At 46.0% G+C, this 19,717-nt stretch overlaps 1 protein-coding gene across 2 annotated transcripts in view; it reads left to right on the top strand.

The window, feature by feature from the left end:
* SERPINE2 (serpin family E member 2) overlaps positions 1-11,869 on the top strand; it is a 112,697-nt gene extending 100,828 nt beyond the window's left edge. For both annotated transcript variants that reach the window (XM_075068546.1, XM_032777916.2), the window contains exons 5-9: positions 6,618-6,816; positions 6,951-7,051; positions 9,769-9,855; positions 10,597-10,680; positions 11,153-11,869. In XM_075068546.1, coding sequence (XP_074924647.1) covers positions 6,618-6,816; positions 6,951-7,051; positions 9,769-9,855; positions 10,597-10,680; positions 11,153-11,190 — 509 coding nt within the window. In that variant the 3' untranslated portion in view covers positions 11,191-11,869. The remainder of the gene's footprint in view (positions 1-6,617; positions 6,817-6,950; positions 7,052-9,768; positions 9,856-10,596; positions 10,681-11,152) is intronic.
* Positions 11,870-19,717: the final 7,848 nt, after the last annotated feature.

Consider the following 19,717-nt stretch of genomic DNA (forward strand, 5'->3'; position numbering starts at 1 on the left):
GGCCCTCCTCATCAGATACAGTTACAATACCTGGGAGGCTGTCGGGAAGTTTGTCGAGTTTGTTCCACTGGGTTCCCGCCAGGAATTTGCAGCACTCCTGGAGGAGGGGAAGAGGGTCTCGAGGATCTCCTTACAAGCCTCATTAGATGCCGCTGATTCGGCGGCCAGAACGGTCGCTTCAGGCATAGCCATGCGCTGTATGTCATGGTTGCAAGTGTCCGGCCTGCCACCTGAATTGCAACATACAGTACAAGACCTGCCGTTTGATGGTCAAGGCTTATTTTCACAAAAGATGGACCCCAGACTGCAAGGTCTAAAGGACAACAGAGTAATTATGCATTCGTTGGGAATGCATATGCCTCAGACGCAAAGACGGTCCTTCCGCTTCCAACCTCAGCACCCTTACCCCCCACCTTGGCCACGGCAAGACTTTGCCAGAAGGAGAGGTCATAATAATCGCAGACGCCAGTCTGGACCTCAAGGGAGCAACAATTCCGGTCCCACCAAACCAATGCCGGGACCTAAACCAAACTTTTGAGTGTGCGCCGAAGAGCAGTGTACCAATTGCCTCCCCAGATCCCTTTCAGTTCTACAACCGCCTTTCCTAGTTCCTTCCGGCGTGGTCCCAGTTGACGTGAGATTGTTGGGTCCTACGCACGGTGGAGCTTGGATACTGCCTTCAGTTTGTTTCACTCCCTCCCTTCCACCCCCCCTCCTCGTCCCTCTTCGGGGACCCCTCTCACGAGCAACTCCTTATCCAGGAGGTCCATAAGCTCCTCTCAATTGGAGCTATAGAGGAGTACTGGAGGAGTTAAGGGGCAAAGGGTTTTATTCCCGATATTTCCTTATTCCCAAGGTGAAAGGGGGCCTCTGGCCTATCCTAGACCTGCAAGGACTGAACAAATTCATCAAAAAGTTCAAGTTCCGCATGGTATCCTTGGGAACCGTTACTCCTTCCCTGGATCCCGGAGATTGGTACGCTGCTCTCGACATGCAAGATGCATATTTCACATAGCAATTTATCCTCCTCACGGGAGGTATCTACGCTTTGTGGTAAACCATCAACACTACCAGTTTACTGTCCTGCCCTTTGGCCTCTCCTCGGCCCCTTGCGTGTTCACAAAGTGTATGGCGGTTGTCGCTGCTGCCTTACGCCAGCGTCGGATACATGTCTTCCCTTACCTCGACGACTGGCTCATCCGAGGGGCCTCTGAGGCACAAGTCATCAGCCAGGTGGCCATTATCAAGGACCTCTTTCTGCATCTAGGTCTGATCATCAACTTAGACAAGTCCACTCTGGTGCCTACGCAGAGGATAGAGTTTATCGGGGCAATGCTGGACTCCAACCTTGCAACGGCCAGTTTACCCCCCCACTGGTTTCAGGCCATAGTCTCACTTGTCCAAGGTCTTCAGCGTTTTCCAACAACCTCTGCCCACACTTGCCTTGGCCTTCTCAGTCACATGGCTGCGTGCACATTCATTACAAAGCACGCCAGGCTGTGAATGCGTCCTCTCCAAATCTGGCTCGTCTCCGTCTATTGGCCGCGCATCAATGTCCGGGAGCTGAGAGCGGTCTGGCTGGCGTGCCAAGCGTTTCGACGCCATCTGCAGGGCCGTTGTGTTGCAGTCTTCACGGACAACACAACAGCCATGTATTACATAAACAAACAGGGAGGGACGCGGTCGTCCTCCTTGTGTCAGGAAGTAATCCTACTGTGGGACTTCTGCATAGCCCACTCCATAGACCTAGTAGCCTCCTTCCTCCCAGGAGTCCGGAACACGCTCGCAGATCATCTGAACAGGTCCTTCCTGGCGCACGAATGGTCCATCCATCCGGACTTTCTCCATTCAGTTTTCCGGAGGTGGGGCTTTCCCCAAATAGACCTCTTTGCCTCCAGGGAGAACAGGAAATGCCAGCTGTTCTGCTCCCTGCAAGGTCGCTCCCCGGGCTCCCTGTCGGACACACTCCTCATTCCGTGGACGGGCCACTTCTGTTATGCCTTCCCACCTTTTCCTCTCGTCCATCGAGTTCTGATCCAGACGCGCAGGGACAAAGCCCGGCTTATCCTGATCGCTCCAGCTTGGCCGAGGCAACATTGGTACACCATGCTGCTCGACCTGTCTGTCACACCCGATTCCCCTGCCACTCGACCCGGACCTGATCACGCAGGACTTCGGCTCTACACCACCCGGACTTGCAGTCCCTTCATCTGACTGCATGGCTGCTGGCTGGTTGAGCCAATCGGAATTGCGTTGTTCCACCGCAGTGCAACAAGTGCTGCTCGGAAGCAGAAAGCCCTCCACGTGGTCAACATACCTTGCTAAATGGAAGCACTTCTGTCACTGGTGTACTCAGCGGGACCTTTCTCCGCAGGCTGTATCAGTCCCCACCATCTTGGACTATTTATGGTCTCTCAAAGAGCAAGTCTAGCAATATCTTCGCTGGAGAGTGCACCTTGCAGCTATTTCCACCTTCCATCCTGGGGAGGCTGGCAGTTCCGTTTTTTCCCATCCTATAGTTTCCAGATTCCTCAAGGGCTTTGGAGTGACTCTATTCCCCAGGTCAGACCAACCAGCCCCTACCTGGGACCTGAACCTGTCTTAGCCAGGCCATGGGACCTCCCTTTGAGCTTTAGCCACATGCTCGCTGCTGTACCTGTCCTGGAAGACAGCATTCCTAGTTGCTGTCACCTCGGCTAGATGGTCTCAGAACTTAAGCTTTGACTGTGGATTTCCCCATATATGGTGTTCCATAAGGACAAGGTACAGCTGGGACCACATCCGGCGTTCCTCCCTAAGGTCGTCTCCTCCTTTCATGTGAATCAGGACATCTTCCTGCCAGTCTTTTTCCAAAACCGCACTCACCGCGACGGGAACAACAGCTGCATACTCTGGATGTCAGCAGGGTCTCGCGTTTTACATAGAGAGAACCAAACCCTTCCGGCGTTCACTCAGCTTGTTTGTAGCAGTGGCAGAACGTATGAAGGGCATGGCAATCTCCTCCCAAAGGATGCTTCTTGGGTGACATCCTGTATTCGACATGCACGACTGGCTCATGTTCCGACTGGCCATCTTCCACACCCACTCTATGCGGGCTTAAGCTCATCTGCCGTGTTTTTGGCCCGTTTCCCATACAGAGAAATCTGCCGCGCGGCCACCTGGTTCTTCCATCCACACCTTTTGCACTCGCACTACGCATTGGGTCCAACAGTCTAGAGATGAAGCCGCCTTCGGCTCAGCGGTCTTACATTCCGCAACCATCCCGCTCCGACCCCACCGCCTAGTAAGGCTTGGGATCATCTAACTGGAATGGTATGAGCAAGCACTCAAAAAGAAAAACGGTTACTCACCTTTGGTAACTGTTTGTTCTTCGAGATGTGTTGCTCATATCCATTTCCACACCCGCCCTCCTTCCCCTCTGTCGGAGTAACGCAAGAAGGAACTGAGGAGGCGGATGGGCCGGAGGGGTATATATCAGGCGCCATGGCGGTGCCACTCCAGGGAGGCGCCCTGCCGTTCCACGAGTGTTGCTAGGCTAAAAATCTCCGAACGTGCATGTGGCGCGGTGCACACCTAACCTGGAATGGGATATGAGCAACACATCTCGAAGAACAACAGTTACAAGTGGAGTAACCGTCTCTTTTCGCGTGCCAGTAATACATGTTAACGTTTTAGAAGGTCTCTTTCTAGAAGTCTGTAATATATAACTAAACTACTGTTGTATGTAAAGTAAATAAGGTTTTAAAATGTTTTAAGAAGCTTCATTTAAAATTAAATTAAAATGCAGAGCCTCCTGGACTGGTGGCCAGGACCCAGCAGTATGAGTGCACTGAAAATCACTCATGTGCTCACTTCGGCACCCGTGCCATAGGTTGCCTACCCTGTTCTAGTCCAACCCCTGCTCAAAGCAAGACCAATCCCCGGACAGATGTTTACACCAGTTCCCTAAATGGCCCCTCAAGGATTGAACTCACAACCCTGGGTTTAGCAGGCCAATGCTCAAATTAATGGAACTTGTTCTTGGCACTTGTCTAAAAAGCCATGATATTAACTGAAAAAGGGTGGAAGTGGGAAGAGGGACCCTATTCAAACTAGGGTAGCCCAGCTGCCTGTTTTTTGACTAGAAAGTCCAGTTGAAAAAGGGACTTAACTGGGTATCAAAGTCCAGTTACAGAGGGTGGAGGAGGCACTGGGTCATACCTGTGCCAAACCCCTGCTCAGTTGGGGTTGCCTCCTACCTGCGTTGGATGGCTGCAGTTCCCAGCCCTGGCTGTGCAACTCCTCCTGACTCAAGGAGAGGGAGCAGGAGATAAGAGGGGAAAAGCGGCAAACAATGGGAGACATGGGAAGAAGAGCGAACGCGGGGAGCCTTGGGGGGAAGAGGTGGGTGGGGAGGTTCTGGCACTCCTAACTGGTGTCTGCTTTTTAAATATTACAAAGTTGGCAGCCCTATAAAGGGACTGTCCACTCAAGACAATGTTTAAAACAGAATCTAAATGCTTAGAGCATAATACTGGGGAAGAGTTTCCTTCATAGTCTTACAAATAAGTGCTTTTCGGCTAGATATATAGGCAGCATGTTGTCCACCCAGCTGACAGTAAGAATTCTAGTTCATAAGGGATTCCCTGTCACAAAAAAAATCTTTTTGATTAGGACACAAACCTATTAGAGTCTATCAGCCTTCACTATGTCTCCAGAAAAGTAAAGAAAAAAATTAGCTTTCAAAATAAAATGCTAGTAATTAGACATAGGAAAGACTCTCCAATTGCTAATGGATCTTCAAATTGCAATGCAATCCTGTGATATGGGACATTTTGTAGATAAAGTGCTAGCTGAAATCCTCCATGACTAACACCTGTGATGTTTGTTAGAGCACCAGTTAGTGTCTTGATAGCTAAAGGGGGTTTTTGAGAATTTTAACATGAGCTGAGCTGACTGGAGGCCTATAATGATGTGTCACGCTTTACCAGCAATAGGAGCTATTTGTGAAAATCTCTTTACTCTTGAATAGATTTCAGGATGTCTTTTTATTGCTTCCTTTTTGTGAGAAGAGACATTATTGTCAAACAAGCTTGTGATTAACTTTTTGTTAACTTCTTCCTTTTTTCTGTTAACTGTAAAATAAGGAAAACTTTAGTCCATTTCCCAGTGAAATGGTGTCCTGGAACATATAAAATGGCTTTCAGCTCCCATAGCCTTTCTGACCACTTATTTTCTTTGTACTCTGTCTCCATATATAATTTTTACTGATTAAGATCCATTCAAGTAGCTAGATTTTTTTTTCTACTTTCTTTTCCAACTAGTAAACAAGCCTGTTGGGCTTTTCATTAGCCCTGTTAGTATTTTTCCCTAGTACTTTCAGTTTCATGTCCTTCTATCCCATAACAGAACAAGTAAGAAAATAGTCTGGTTTTGTTTGTTTCCAGGTGGTATGGAAACCTCATGTAATAGTATGCTACTGATGTCATTATGGTCTTTAACTAGAGTAGTTATGGTCCCTGGTTGATTACCAGCAGCAGTTTGAATACTAGCATAATTTGGATGTAGGTGTTTACGCTGAAAAGTTTTATTCAGTATGACTGAAATCTAATTTATAGGATGCACCACTGTCACTTGCAGCAGAAGTTTCCACCATTGGATTTATGTGTAGCCACAATAAACTGCTGCTAAAGTAGCACCATGTGGGACAAAAAAAAATCCAATAATCCTTTGAATGTTCTCATACTGAAAACTGTCTTGCAAAATCCTATTAGTGTTTTAAATCTTTTAAAAATAATGGAAAGACCCTTATTGACTTTAGTGGCCTTGGATGAGACCCCATGTTTCTTTACCCACTGCACATTACAGATAGCCAATGGCCTGCTACAATCTGTAGTTCATCATGTGCTTACAAACTGCTGGTGGCCCTTTCCAGGGCAGTATCTAAGGTTTTAAGCGCTTCTCTTTTGCTGCCCTCTGTTCTTATAGTTGCTGGTCTCCTTTACTTGCCTACCTTACTGTTTCCAGGGAAGTCTCCTTGGTGAACTGTACCAGTAGGCTCTTTTACTCGCAGTTTAGAAGCAGCACAAGATTCAGTGAGGTTTAAAGGCAGATGGTGTGGCAGTTTGTAGAGATTGTTAAAGAGCATTTCTGATCCTCAGTGTACCATAGTCCTTGGAGGAAAAGAATCTGTTTTACAAAAGGAATCTCTTACTCTTTTTTGGATGGGCTTTTGTTATTTCCATCGTGTATCCCACCCATTCTGTTTCAGTAGATGCTGATGACATTCTGAAGCAGTCTGCAGCATGGCTATTTTATATTTTCAAAGGAACTCCAACAACCACCAAGTAATATTCATGTAACTTGTAGAAACTATTCTGAGATGCCATAGAGTAGATTTTTTGCGCTATCTGCATTGCATTATCAAAATGTAACATTTATATAGACTCCATGCTTATGTAAGTGAACTATACTGGAAGATGGTAAGCAACTGTGATATCGAGACTTTACAGTTACAGTAGTATAGCTTTGCCAATAGGTCTAACATTTTTACTCACTACTGCTTCTTATATCAAAGATTAAAGGCTTTTAACTGTTTGAGAATTATGGCTTCTCTTTCTCTCGTTCTCTCCCCTTAGGCACAACAAGTACCCCTAATGACTTGTGGTATAACATAATTGAATTGCCTTACCATGGCGAAAGCATCAGTATGTTGATTGCTCTGCCTACAGAAAGCACTACCCCTCTCTCTGCCATCATTCCTCACATCAGCACAAAAACAATACAGAGCTGGATGACAACCATGATACAAAAGAGAGTGCAAGTTATTTTACCCAAGTGAGTACTAATAGCTTCCAGTCTCTTCTCCCTCTTAGCCCCCAAACTAAGGAATTCTTCTATAGTCCTTCTCAGCACTTAAAGCAACTTTTAGTTGTAATTCTGATGTCTTCTATTTTATATGCTTCAATCAGGTTCACAGCAGTAGCAGAAACAGATTTAAAGGAGCCTCTGAAAGTGCTTGGCATTACAGATATGTTTGAGCAGTCAAAGGCAAACTTTGCAAAAATAACAAGTAGGTTATCTTGTTTAAATTCTTCTTCTTCTTCTGGTTTTTGTTCACGTTTTCTAGAACTACTGTTTTACAATTGCAATTATTAAAACAACCTTCTGCTTTGAAACTTTTCCACCAAAAGGCAAACTTCTACATTAACCACAAAAAGTTAACCATATGGTGTGGCTTGCAAGAAGCCAATAAAATGTCATGAGGCATTTTCACAGTAACGCTCTTACATATTCTTCAATATTTTTCCTTTTGGTTTACAAAAAAAATAATAATGTTGGATGAGACCATAATGGAAGATGTAGTTGAGGCACTTTTTCTGTTACAATTTATATGTTTTATAAACTTTACAACAATGGATTTGAGAGGAAGGATGTCTGCCAAATTGATGGTAATGCTGAGTAAAAATGGAACAGTCATTGAACTGCATAACTGATCCATAAACATTTCCTTTTTTCTGACAATGGAGTACTGACTTCTAAAAGAAAACTGGATGTCTTGTGTCTATGAATTTTGTCTCCATCAGACTTCTGATCAGTTGCCCTCCAAAAAAACCCATCCAAGACAAAAAGACCTTGCTTGTTAACACAGCTTGTTTTTATCTCATATACACTCTCCACTTGAAATAAAAGATTAAGTTCCTTTTTAGGGCTATCAAACAATTTAAAAAATTAGTTGCGATTAATTGCAGTTTTAATCACACTTAAACATTAACAGAATACCAATTGAAATTTATTATAAATATTTTTGGATGTTGTGCTACATTTTCAAATATATTGATTTCAATTACAACACAGAATACTAAGTGTAGAGTGCTCATTTTACATTATTTTTCTTACAAATATTTGCACTGTAATAAGTGCAATCTACAAGTTGAAGCATGAAGGGGCATACGAATGTATAGCATATCTGGCACATAAATACCTTGTAATGCTGGTTACAATAGTGCCATGCGAATGCATGGTCTCACTTTCAGGTGACATTATAAATCAGTAGTGGGAAGCATTATCACCTGTAAATTAAACAAACTTGTTTGTCTTAGCAATTGGCTGAACAAAAAGTAGGACTGAATGGACTTGTAGGCTGTAAAGTTTTACATTGTTTTGTTTTTGAGTTCAGTTATTAAAAAAAACCTACGTTTGTAAGTAGCACTTTCATGATAGAGATTGCACTACAGTACTTGTATGAGATGAACTGAAAAATATTTCTTTTGTTTATCTGTCTTGCAGTGAAAATATTTGTAATAAAAATCATATAAAGTGAGCATTATACATTTTGTATTCTGTTTTAATTAAAATCAATATATTTGAAAATGTAGAAAAACAAATATTTATGTATATTGGTATTGTTTAGCAGTGCAAATAAAACTGATTAATCACGATTAATTTGTTTTGAGTTAATCACATGAGTTTATGGCAATTGTCAGCCCTTGTTCCTTTATTTTATTGAAAGCAAGGTGTTTGTTTAAGACACTCAGGATGAATTTAAATTGCATTCCTGGTTACGTGTTGCTATAACTTCTGTATTTAAGAAAAAATTACTCTTGGATGACAAATTTTCAGTCTTACCTTTAAAACCACCGAATAAGCATAGAATTTAAGGGTATCAGTAGTTTTAAAAAACTATTTGTATTGCATTTTCTTTGCGGTAAAATATGTCCCCTAGTCACCTAGATGTTTTCTATCCCATTTATTTTATTAATGTCATCATACGCAGTGAGTGAATTGTGCCACTATGTTTAAATGCATTGATTCCTGCATCACTAAATAAAGCTAAGGCAATAGATTCTGATTTTTGGACATTGTCCATCACCATATGTTTGTTTTAATGCATACACACGCATGTGCAAACACTGCAATGGCATGTATCCACAAATGCCATTGCTGACGTGGTTAATGTGTTAGGGTGCTAATGTGAATTTTTTTCTGTGCTTTGGCCGACGTTTGTGTTAACTAATAGCAACATTGTGCCTGTGTGACTACTTCTCAGTTTAACAAGTGATATACTATGGTGTTATAAGAAACAACAGTCATGCAGAAGTCCAGCTAATCCGTTCCCTTACATGCAGCATATTGTTTGCTTTCTTTGCTTGGTGTCATCAGATTCACTGCTTCCATAGTGGTCAGATCGAGCAACTGCATCTTAACAACAATAGAACAAAGTCCTCTTGCTTCCACCATGATTTCAATCTTTGCTAGGGTTACCAGGTGTCCAGTTTTTGACCACAACACCCAGTTGAAAAGAGACTCTGGCTGCTCCAGTCAGCACTGCTGACTGGGCTAATAAAAGTCCGGTAGGTGGCGCAGCAGGAATAAGGCATGGTTCTGTGTGGTTCCCAGAGGCAGCAGCCTGTCCCCACTCCAGCTCCTACACGTAGGGGCAGCCAGAAGGCTCAGCATGCTGTCCCTGTACCAAGTGCCAGCTCTGCAGCTCCTATTGGCCAGGAACAGTGGTCAATGGGAGCTGCAGGGGCAGCACCTACAGACGGGACAGTGCACAGAGCCGCCTGGCTGCGCCGCCGCATACAAGCTGGAGAGCGGACGTGCCACTGCTTCCAGGAGCTGATTGAGGTAAGTGCTGCTGGGAGCCTGCACCCCTGACCTTCCTACCCACACCCCTGATCCTCCTCCCAGCCTCTGAACCCCTCAGTCCCAGCCAGCTTTACATACACGATAACAAATGTATAACTGCATGTTAACACAGGTGCTGTTCTTGTTTTGGTCACACAGGAACAGAAAGCCTTCATGTGTCTCATATTTTACAAAAAGCAAAAATTGAAGTTAGTGAAGATGGAACCAAAGCTTCTGCAGCAACAAGTAAGTAGTTCTCTCTCTCTGGTTTAATTTAATCCTTAATTAAAAGTAGCTGTACTGAAACAAATTAATTAGATTTTCTCAGAAATAGGAAATCTTTTGTGAGTGCTTAAATTGAGATCACTTCAGCAGAAGCACATAGAAAGGACAGTAAAAAAAAATCAAGTGAATTTTACTACTGAGGTTTTTGGGGGGAGGGGGGGTTAAGTGAATTTTTGGGTCAATACAGAAATTAGTTAAACATAGCCCTCCACAAATTGTAAACATGTCTCTTTACTCCACTGGCTATCTATAGAACAGCATCAAGTTTAAAATCTAGTGGCCAATTCCTTGGCTCGTAATATGCATCCTTGTGCTATTCCAGAGGCCCACATTTATGCAGCACTGCTTTAAGATGGCAGCTGGGTTTTCCTGTAGGGGAACAATCTTGAATTTTGATGTTAATTAGTAGTTCTTCCCTTTTTGTTATGGATTGTGTGGTTCTGGTGAGCAATATAAGAAGGCTCATTTGCAATAATAGCCTTGAATAAAATGGTCTCGTGGCTGACCCAGGCTGCCACTGGTGATATAAAACAATTGATAAACTGATGCGTGTTAGTGAAATGGAATGCCTAAAGGAGCAAACAGATATCGAATGGAAATCATAAACCTGTTTGATGCTTCATATTTGCACTGTTTATAGTGTGATCATGTTTGATTTGTTTAATTTTTCATCCTATTTTTCTCTTTAACTTTCTTTGGAAGCTGCAATTTTAATAGCCAGGTCCTCCCCTCCTTGGTTTATAGTAGATAGACCATTTGTATTTTTCATCCGGCACAATCCTACAGGTAAGCAATATTTTTTATTATTTTGCATGCAAGTTGAGTTCATATAGTATAATGGCTACGTGCAAACTGTAATTTCTAGGTGGGAAAGCTTGAAGCTGTCCAGTAAGTGTTGCTAAAACTAATACAAAATACGATATGCTTCTGTATTGTGCTTTTAACTCCATTTGAAATAAACCAGAAGAACTGGAAAACCTACTCCACAGGAGATCAGACTAGATGATCATGATGGTCCCTTCTGACCTTAAAAAGTGTATGGAAGGGTCCTTGGGAGAATCTATATTCATATACACTCCAAATTCACCTGAAAACAAATAATTTGTTAATCTACAATTCCCCTAACCAAAACAAAGCAAGCTCATGGAGTGTGAAACACATTCTGTAAATTTTTGTATTTTTCAGTGAATGCTCTACAATACTTAACAAATTGGATATGTGTATATATAGTAATAGTGGTCTTTATTTTATCCCTCAGGTGCAGTCTTGTTTATGGGACAAATAAACAAACCTTGAGTATGGAAAAGGTTTTCCTTAAGAAGCAAAGTAGAGACTCATTTGATACATCCTTGCTAGTTCCGTTAAATATTTTTGTACACTACTTTCACTTCACTCAAGAACTAGTTTTTAGTCAGCTGTGACTAGATTTTGAAAAAGGAGTCAATGTAGTTCTGGTTTTATGGGAAAATACAAATTGAAAACTACGATACCTTTTCAAAATGTCTGAAAGATTCTTTGAAACTACTGAATGGTTGCCTATGCTAACAAACTTACTGAGCTTTTTCTGTCCTAAGAATTTTATGCATAGCTTTTGTGGGAGGGTTTTAACAAGAGCATGACTAAACAAACCATTTCTGTTAACATTGATTTTTCTGTGGAAAATGTCTTTGGGTTTGTAGATGTCCCTTCAATACTATTTTTGCCCTTGAATGGCTTGATTGGGTATCTTTTGTGGAACTAGATGAAAAGCTCTAGCAGGTTTTTTTTATATAATGCATGTACCACTGAGGTAAAGTTTTAAAGAACTAATGTCTTGATAGATAACACATTTGCATTGACGTTCCTATTTTACTGTAATGTAAACTTGTCATTGCTAGTATTCACTTTGTATTGGATTTTAAATTTTATATTTGTTTTTTGTACAAAGGAAAAAATAAAGTGCATTATGAGCAGTCAGAGATGGCAAGGTATCACAGCAATATGCTGGTGAGTATTTCTGGGCAGGACTTCTGGGAGTCACCTGTTAAAATTCTACCACCAACTGGGAGGATGGTTTTCTTGATTCTTTTCCTAGCCTGATGAAGCTAAGCCTCTCTTCAATCTGCTAAACCTGTCCTACTGTGGATGACTTATCCCTAAGGCTTCAAAAATATGTTTGAAGAGCAAATATTTTGTCTTTGCAGTGCCCCAAATTGCACCTAGTGGCAAGTGTTTTCAAAAATGTACCTGAGGAGGAGATCTCAGTTCCCCTCCCCCACCCCCCCCAGGTCCTTTCCCACACTTCAAAGGATACAAGTTAAACAGTATTATTATCAACACAGCTCCTATCATTTAGGAACACAGTGTATCAGCAAAGTATTCCAAGGAAGAGCACTTGATGGGTTTGCTTATCACTGAGTTACCTTCCTACATATTTGAGAGCATTTTTGTCGGGGGTGTGGCTGAAGATATGGAAAGAGCAGATTCTTGGGTCCCTCATATCATATCTGTCTGTGAGCAAATGTATCTCTGTGACTTGGGGTCTGCTCTGGTGCAAGGCAACAGAGACTTAGTGTGGATAAAATGCTCCTATTCTGTTTCAGTAGAATCCTACACACATTGTGCATTAGCGTAACTGTCTGCATAAGATGCAGAGTGATGGAGAATTGAGCCCATTGTGTTTATCACAAGTTGAAGAGCATTTAAAACTTATGTGAACTAGTATGTTAACTTAGTAATAGAAGAAAATGACAGTTCCACATAAGCACATCTGCATCTGTCCAGGATTTAAATTATCACCAGTACGAGATAATCAGGACTGGTTCTTATTAAAATAAGTTGTCAACATTGATACCTGCTTATTTGCAATAGCAGGAATAAAGGAAATCTGATCATTTATTTCTAGAAAATGGTGGTGATTTTCAGGAGATCTTATGTGGAGGAGTCACACCTATGTAGGAAAGTAGCACTACATGCTCTGGTTCTGTGTGGCAGACAATGGGTAATAAAGCTTGTAACTTCTGAGAGCCCCTTTAAAGAAGAACCCGAGAACCTGAATAAAGCACTGCTGGCATAGTCAGTAGAATTTGTAACCCTTCTGCCAACATGGGCCAGGTTCTCTCTCATACTAGGATATGTTGAGCACAGGAGGTAAGAAGGGGCCATCAGAGAGCCGTTGTAGCTCCCTGACTCTGAAGCTGTTACTAGTCTCACTCTTTGGCAAGGACCTGTTGTTCTGGGATGGAGAGAGGGGCAAGTAGTGCTCTGAAATTTTAGTCCCTATATACTGCAGTGAGGCAACCTGTTTTCAAACCTGTATGTTGGTACAGCTCTCAAAGCAGCTAACTAGGCTCAGCCCCAAGCACTGCTGAAACTTGACTGCCAGGTGGTTCTTTTTTTGTGTACATTAAGGGCAGTAAACCAGAGGGCCTGAATGAAGCTGAGCTCTCTCTCTTAAGAGAGTGCCCTTCCCTTGTTCACCTCTTAATTCATCACAGATATTGGGAGGAGGAAGATCTTGTCACTGCTTGCCCTGTGATGGTAGATAACTCTTGGAAGAAGCCAGATCTCCTTGCCTACAACCTCCAAAGAAGTTGAGGGGGAAGTCAGTAGGAACCAGATCCTCTTCCCTATCTCTGTCCATGATGCACTGAATTACAGGAGTTGGATTTAGCTACTCCAGATGCCTAGTTGCATAACTGATCCTAATTTGTTGTTGCATTGGTGAACCTTTCTGGCCAGCAAGCCTCACCTCCATTAGACTCAGTCTAAAGGTAAGGATGGAAATAGGGAGCATGGACACAGAGGAGCCAGATGAGGCTCATGTGTGTTAGCTGCTTAAGTGGAAAAATTGAATTCTAAGCCCTTTTAGCACCCACAAATGTAAGTTAGCTCTGCTCTTACTTGTGAGACTTTCCAGTTTTTCCAGGATCTGACTAGAACAAGGGTGGCCAACCTGTGGCTCCGGAGCCACATGCGGCTCTTCAGAAGTTAATCTGCGACTCCTTGTATAGGCACTGACTCTGGGACTGGAGCTACAGGCATCAACTTTCCAATGTGCCAGTGGGTGCTCAGTGCTCAACCCCTGATTCTGCCACAGGCCCCGTCCGCATTCCACCTCCTTCCCCTGAGCCTGCTATGCCCCCCATCCAAGCCTCCTGCATGCCACAAAACAGCTGATTGGTTGGTGCAGGGAGGAAGGGGGAGGCGCTGATCAGCGGGGCTGCCAGTGGATGGGAGGAGGCACTGGGAGTGGGGTGGGGGGAGAAGCACTGGGAGCAGGGTGGGGAGTGGGTGAGGAGGGTGACTGCTGACATATTACTGTGGCTCTTCGGCAATGTACATTGGTAAATTTTGGCTCCTTGGTCTCAGGTTGGCCACCCCTGGACTAGAAGATAAAGGGTTGGCCAAAAAATTTTTATCAAAACAGTTTTTCAGCTATAAATTGGGTTTTCAGATAAACTTTTTTTCCAAAATGTCTGCTTACTGCAGAAAACTTAAATTTTTTGGTCAAAAAACATATTTGTTTGGATATGTACCATTATGTCCCATGTCTCTGTTCTCCTCTATGGACTGCATCTTCCATGCATCTTCCATCTTACTGCATCTCCCTGTCTGGACTGCATCTTCCATGATGAACTGCTTCCCATTCCCATAAACGATTGTGAGAGAGGTAGTCCAGCCTGGAAATCTGGCCTATAAAGGAAAATGGAATCATTAGATACCCATTCTAAAATTCCCTTTAGCGATTGCAGCAGCATTTCTGAATTGAAATATTTGCATTTTAGATATTCTTGGAGTGATTGCTCATGTGTATTCCACAATAGGGGTGCATGCTCGCCGTGTGCACTGGTGCCGGAAGTTTTTCCCCTAGCAGTACCTATAGGGAAGTGCCCCTAGCAACCCCTGGGACTGGCTTCTCTATGGCGCAGTATAAGGGGAACTGCGTGCTACCCCCACCTCAGTTCCTTCTTGCTGTCAGTGAAGGTGTGTCAGAACTGCTCTGTTCCAGCTTGGCTGCAGCTTCCCTCTTGAGCTCTTATTCGTTCATAGTTAGTAGTACCTGTAGTTAAAGTAATTTAGTGTTAATTTAGTGTGCCCGTGTTGGGGCATGCCCTGTGCCCGAGGCTTTAAGTTGTGTGACACTTGCAGATGACCAATGCCAGTGAGTGATCCACATGCGGACTGCTTATGCTGTTTGGGGGGAACCCATCTCCGCGATCGCTGCAAGACTTGATCCTTCAAGCCTCAGACCAAGAAGGAAAAGGACATTTGGCTCCGAGCCATTCTGATGGAGTCAGCATTGACCCCGACTCCAGTGCACTGCTCTGAGTCAGTACTGAACACTGTGGCTTTGGTGCGTGGCGACTGTTCGTTGCCTTCCATCAGCCTGCACCACTTCCCGTCTGGGGGACGCTCTAAAAAGACTAAGAGGTCTTCTCCACCGAGACACCAGAGCAAGACCGGGGGAGAGACTAGACCCATGTTGGGCAGCTCTCGATCCCCGTCGGACTCAGCTTTAGCGGAGTAGGCTGGCCCACTCTGTACCGACTTCCCCGGACATCCGGGTGCCCTCCACACCAGAGGCTCTGCAAGCAGTCTGGACTGTTATGTGTCTGCCGGTACCAGGGGCATCACCACTGTTGGCTCCTCAGTCCAGAGGCAATTCACCGCTTGGATCTCTGCAGTTGCTGCCTAGTCAGGACTGTTCTCAGTCTAGGGAATGTTTCTGACGCCATTTGCCACTCAGCATCCACCCCGTGCGCAGTCTGTGCCAGTCCCCATCAATCCCCACCAGGTTGTCTGGCTGGGTACCAACTGGCAGGGGTTCTAGGCACGGCTCCGCCTCGAGGGACTGTAGACCTCATGAGGAGAGCGTGCCCTGTCGAGACTGGGACAGACTGCTCCAGAGGTCCTCGTCTTGGAGATTCTACTGTAGCCTGTCATGGTACGGGCAACGACGCCATTCCCATTCTTTGTCTTGCTCCAGGACCTCGCAGTCCCAGGCATCAATCACCAGCACCTCACCATTGCGGATCCACCTGTCAGATTTGATAACAGAGCAGCTGCTACCAGGGCTACTCCCACTCCTCCATGCCGGGATCATGGTCTCGTGGTTGGCACCATTCCTAACGCAACTGCTTCTCTCGGTCCTGGGACAGCAGCAGGTCATAAGCCAGCCCGGCCTCACTTCGTAGTCGTCAGTTAATGGGACAGGCTAGTCAGGCTGAACAGCCTGCTCTGTCGGTGCCACAGCAGGTGCAGTGGCACCAGGCTCCTTGGCTGGCACCATGGTATTAAAGGGGTCCCATGGCCCCCAACGCAGCCCCCGGTGGTGGCTCGTTTGGTGGCCAGAGCCTCAAAGAGACAGTCGGTCTCCCTTTATCAGCCTCCCAGGAAGGAGTCGGTGGGGCATTCATCTCCGGTTCCACACCTGGAGGGTGACCAAGTGATGGGACTGTTGGCACTGGTGGGTACGCAGAGTACCGCACCCCTATCCTTGTCCTCCCCTGATGAAGCGATTACGGCCCTTCCTCCTCCTGTTCCACAGAAGGACTCTAGGGCCCCCCAGGAACTGTTGAAAAGGGTGGCATCAAGCCTCAACCTTCAAGCGGAGGAGGTGGAGGAACCCTTGGCCTCCCTCTTCAACATCCTCTCGGCCTCAGCACCAGGCAGAATGGCCCTCTCATTCTCTGAAGGAGTGGCAAAGATTTCGAATGCCTTATGGCAAACTCGGGCTTCCTTTCCCCCTATCTCTAAGAGGGCAGAAAGGAAGTATTTTGTGCCTACCAAGAGGCATGAATACCTGTATACCCACCCTGCCTCCAATTGTTTAGTGGTCGAATCGGTCAACCACGGGAAGGCAGGGCCCTACTCTAAAAAATAAAGACTCAAGCAGGCTGGACTTATTTGGGAGAGAGGTTTTATATGTTCTCAAGTTTCCAGTTAAGGGTGGTGAACCACCAAGCCCTCCTGAGGAGGTAAGAGTTCAGTCTGGGGGGGTCTCTTTGCCCAAATTTGAGGGCTCCCTTCAAGAGCATGACAAGGAGGAGTTCAAGGCTCTGGTATGGAGGAGGGTACAGCAGCTGACAGGGCAGTCCTTCAGGCGGTGTCAGATGCTGCGGATACGGCTGCAAGATGTATGGCCTCCACAGCCTCCATGAGGAGTGGATCATGGCTCCTGTTGTCTGGGCTGTCCATTTGAGGTGCAGAACTCCTTGCAGGACCTTCTGTTTGATGGCAAGGCCCTGTTTGCAGAACAGATGGACAAGAAAGTACACAGCCTGAAAGATTCCCGCACAATGCTTAAGACCCTTGGCCTCTATGTCCTGGCTCTAAATATAAGCCCCCTTATAAAAAGTTGCAGGACTATAAGAAACACCCACAGAGGCAGTCCTGGTCTGCCCCCCAATCTGGGCCTTCCAAGGGCAAACCAGTGGGAAAACAGTTTTGACAGGAGGCCTGGGGGCAATTTACCAGTTCATAGCAGGAATCTACCCACCATAAAGCTTCCTTTCTCCAACTGGTTGTGTGCTTTTCTCCTTGAGCGATCGCAACTGACCTTGGACTGATGGGTCCTCAACATCATCTCCCGGGGCTACACCCTCCAGTTTACCTCTGCCCCTATCCCTCCTGAGGGACCCCTCTCACAAGGCCCTGCTCAAGCAGATGGGGTGGCTCCCTGGCCTAGGAGCAGTGGAAGTGGTGCCAATGGAGTTCAGACACAAAGGTTTCTACTTCCGCTATTTCCTTAGGCCAAAAGGGGGCTCAGGTCCATCCTGGACCTGTGAGAATTGAACCAGTACATGTTAAAGCCCAAGTTTCATACTGTCTGTGGCATCCATCACCCCCTCCCTGAATCCTGGGGACTGGTACACCACCCTCGATCTGCAGGATCTGTACTTCCACATTCATTTATTTAAGGGGCACAGACATTTCCTGTTTCATGGTTGGGCAGGAACGCTACCAATTTACAGTCGTCCTGTTTGGCCTGTCCACTGCTGTCAGGGTATTCGCAAAGTGCATGTCTGTGGTGGCAGCCTATCTCAGATGTCATGGGGTTCAGATCTTCCCGTCTCGATGACTGACTGGTCAAGGACAGCTCTAGATCGCAGGTGCGGGATCACGTGGTGCTCCTGTTCATGTGCGTCACTCTGGGCATGTTAGTAAATGACACTGAGCCTGTGTTAGTCCCAGTGCACTGCATAGAGTTGATTGGGGCAGTCCTGGATGCAACATCAGCCAGGGTCTCCCTTCCACTGGACAGATTCAAGACCCTAAAAAGGGCTCTTCAACACAGTCACAAGGTTCTCCGTGACCACAGCCAGAGCGTGCCTCCAGCTCCTGGGTCACATATTGGTGTGCACATATGTGGTTCTCTGTGCCAGACTCAGGATGAGGCCCCTACAGCTCAGGTTGGCCTTGATCTTCTCCCAGGCCAGAGAGAGACTGTGCCTGAACCGGTGATCACATCCGTACAATGTTGATCCTCCCTGGGCAACATGCTCCATGGGGTCCTGTTGAGGGGCAGGGCCCCATCAGTGGAGCTGGTGTCCGACGTGTTGGACCTGGGATGGAGAGCCCATGTCGGGAACGTTCAGACTCAAGGTCTGTGGTCTGCACAGGACCTTGCCCTGCATATAAAAGTCAAGGAGCTTAGGGCGGTCTGTCTGGCATGTGTGGCCTTCTGCTCAGCTGGAAAGCAGAATGGTCGGGTTTCTCACAGTCAACACGGCCTCAATGTTTTACATCATCAGGCAAGGCAGAGCTTGCTCCTCTGCCAGGAAGCCCTCAGGATGTGGGACTTCTGTATAGCCCACAATATTTACCTACAAGCCCACCATGTATCAGGTGCCCAGAACTCATGGGTAGATCATCTGAGCCGAGACGTCCCCTCTCAGCACAAGTGGTCACTACACCCAGAGTTGGTGCACAGGATTTTTTCAAAGGTGGGGTACTCCCCAGGTGGACCTGTTTGTAACACTGCAGAACAGCCGGTTCTGCTCTGGGGGTTCGGCACAGGTGCCATCTCCAATGCCTTCCTCTTATCCTGGTCAGGCCAGCTTCTCTGTTTTCCCCCCAATCCCACTGATTGGCAAGGTCTTGGAGAAGATAAAAACAGACAGGGCCTGGGTCCTCCTGATTGCCCTGGCATGGTCCTGGCAACATTGGCACAGGACTCTCACGAGCCTGGCGGTCACCCTGCTGTGGCCATTACCATCCCACCCAGACCTACTCTTCCAGGACCAGGGCTGCCTCTTCCACCCCAACTTAGCGGCACACCACCTCCTGGCGTGGCTGCTCAATGGTTAGGCTAGGAGGAAAGGATGTGCGCTGAATGGGTTCAGTGTGTCCTGGAAAGCAGAACGCCTTCCACACGTCGGGTCTACCTGACAAAGTGGTTTTGATTTTCCTGGTGGGTAGTTGATTGGGGCGTGTCGCCCATGGCTGCTCCAATCCAGCTCATTTTAGACTACCTCTTTCACTTTAGAGCCCAGGGCCTAGCGCCCTCATCTGTCAAGGTGCACTTGGCAGCCATATTAGCCTTCCACCCGCCACTGCACGGCCGCATGGTATTCTCCCATGCTGTGACTGGTCGATTTCTCAAGGGATTGGTTCATCTTTTCCCGTATGTTAGGCCCCCAGTCCCGCAGTGGGACCTGGATGTGGTGCTGGCCCGATTGACAGGTCCCCTGCTTGAGCCGCTAGCCACATGCTCCTGGTTGCACCTGTCATGGAAGGTAGCCTTCCTAGTGGCAATCACATCAGCTAGATGGGTCTTGGAGCAGGGCCCTCACCTTTGAGCCACGTACACAGTGTTCCACAAACATAAGTTCCAACTCCA

This window comes from Chelonoidis abingdonii, chromosome 8, assembly GCF_003597395.2.
Source record: "Chelonoidis abingdonii isolate Lonesome George chromosome 8, CheloAbing_2.0, whole genome shotgun sequence".
Classification (NCBI taxonomy): domain Eukaryota; kingdom Metazoa; phylum Chordata; order Testudines; family Testudinidae; genus Chelonoidis; species Chelonoidis abingdonii.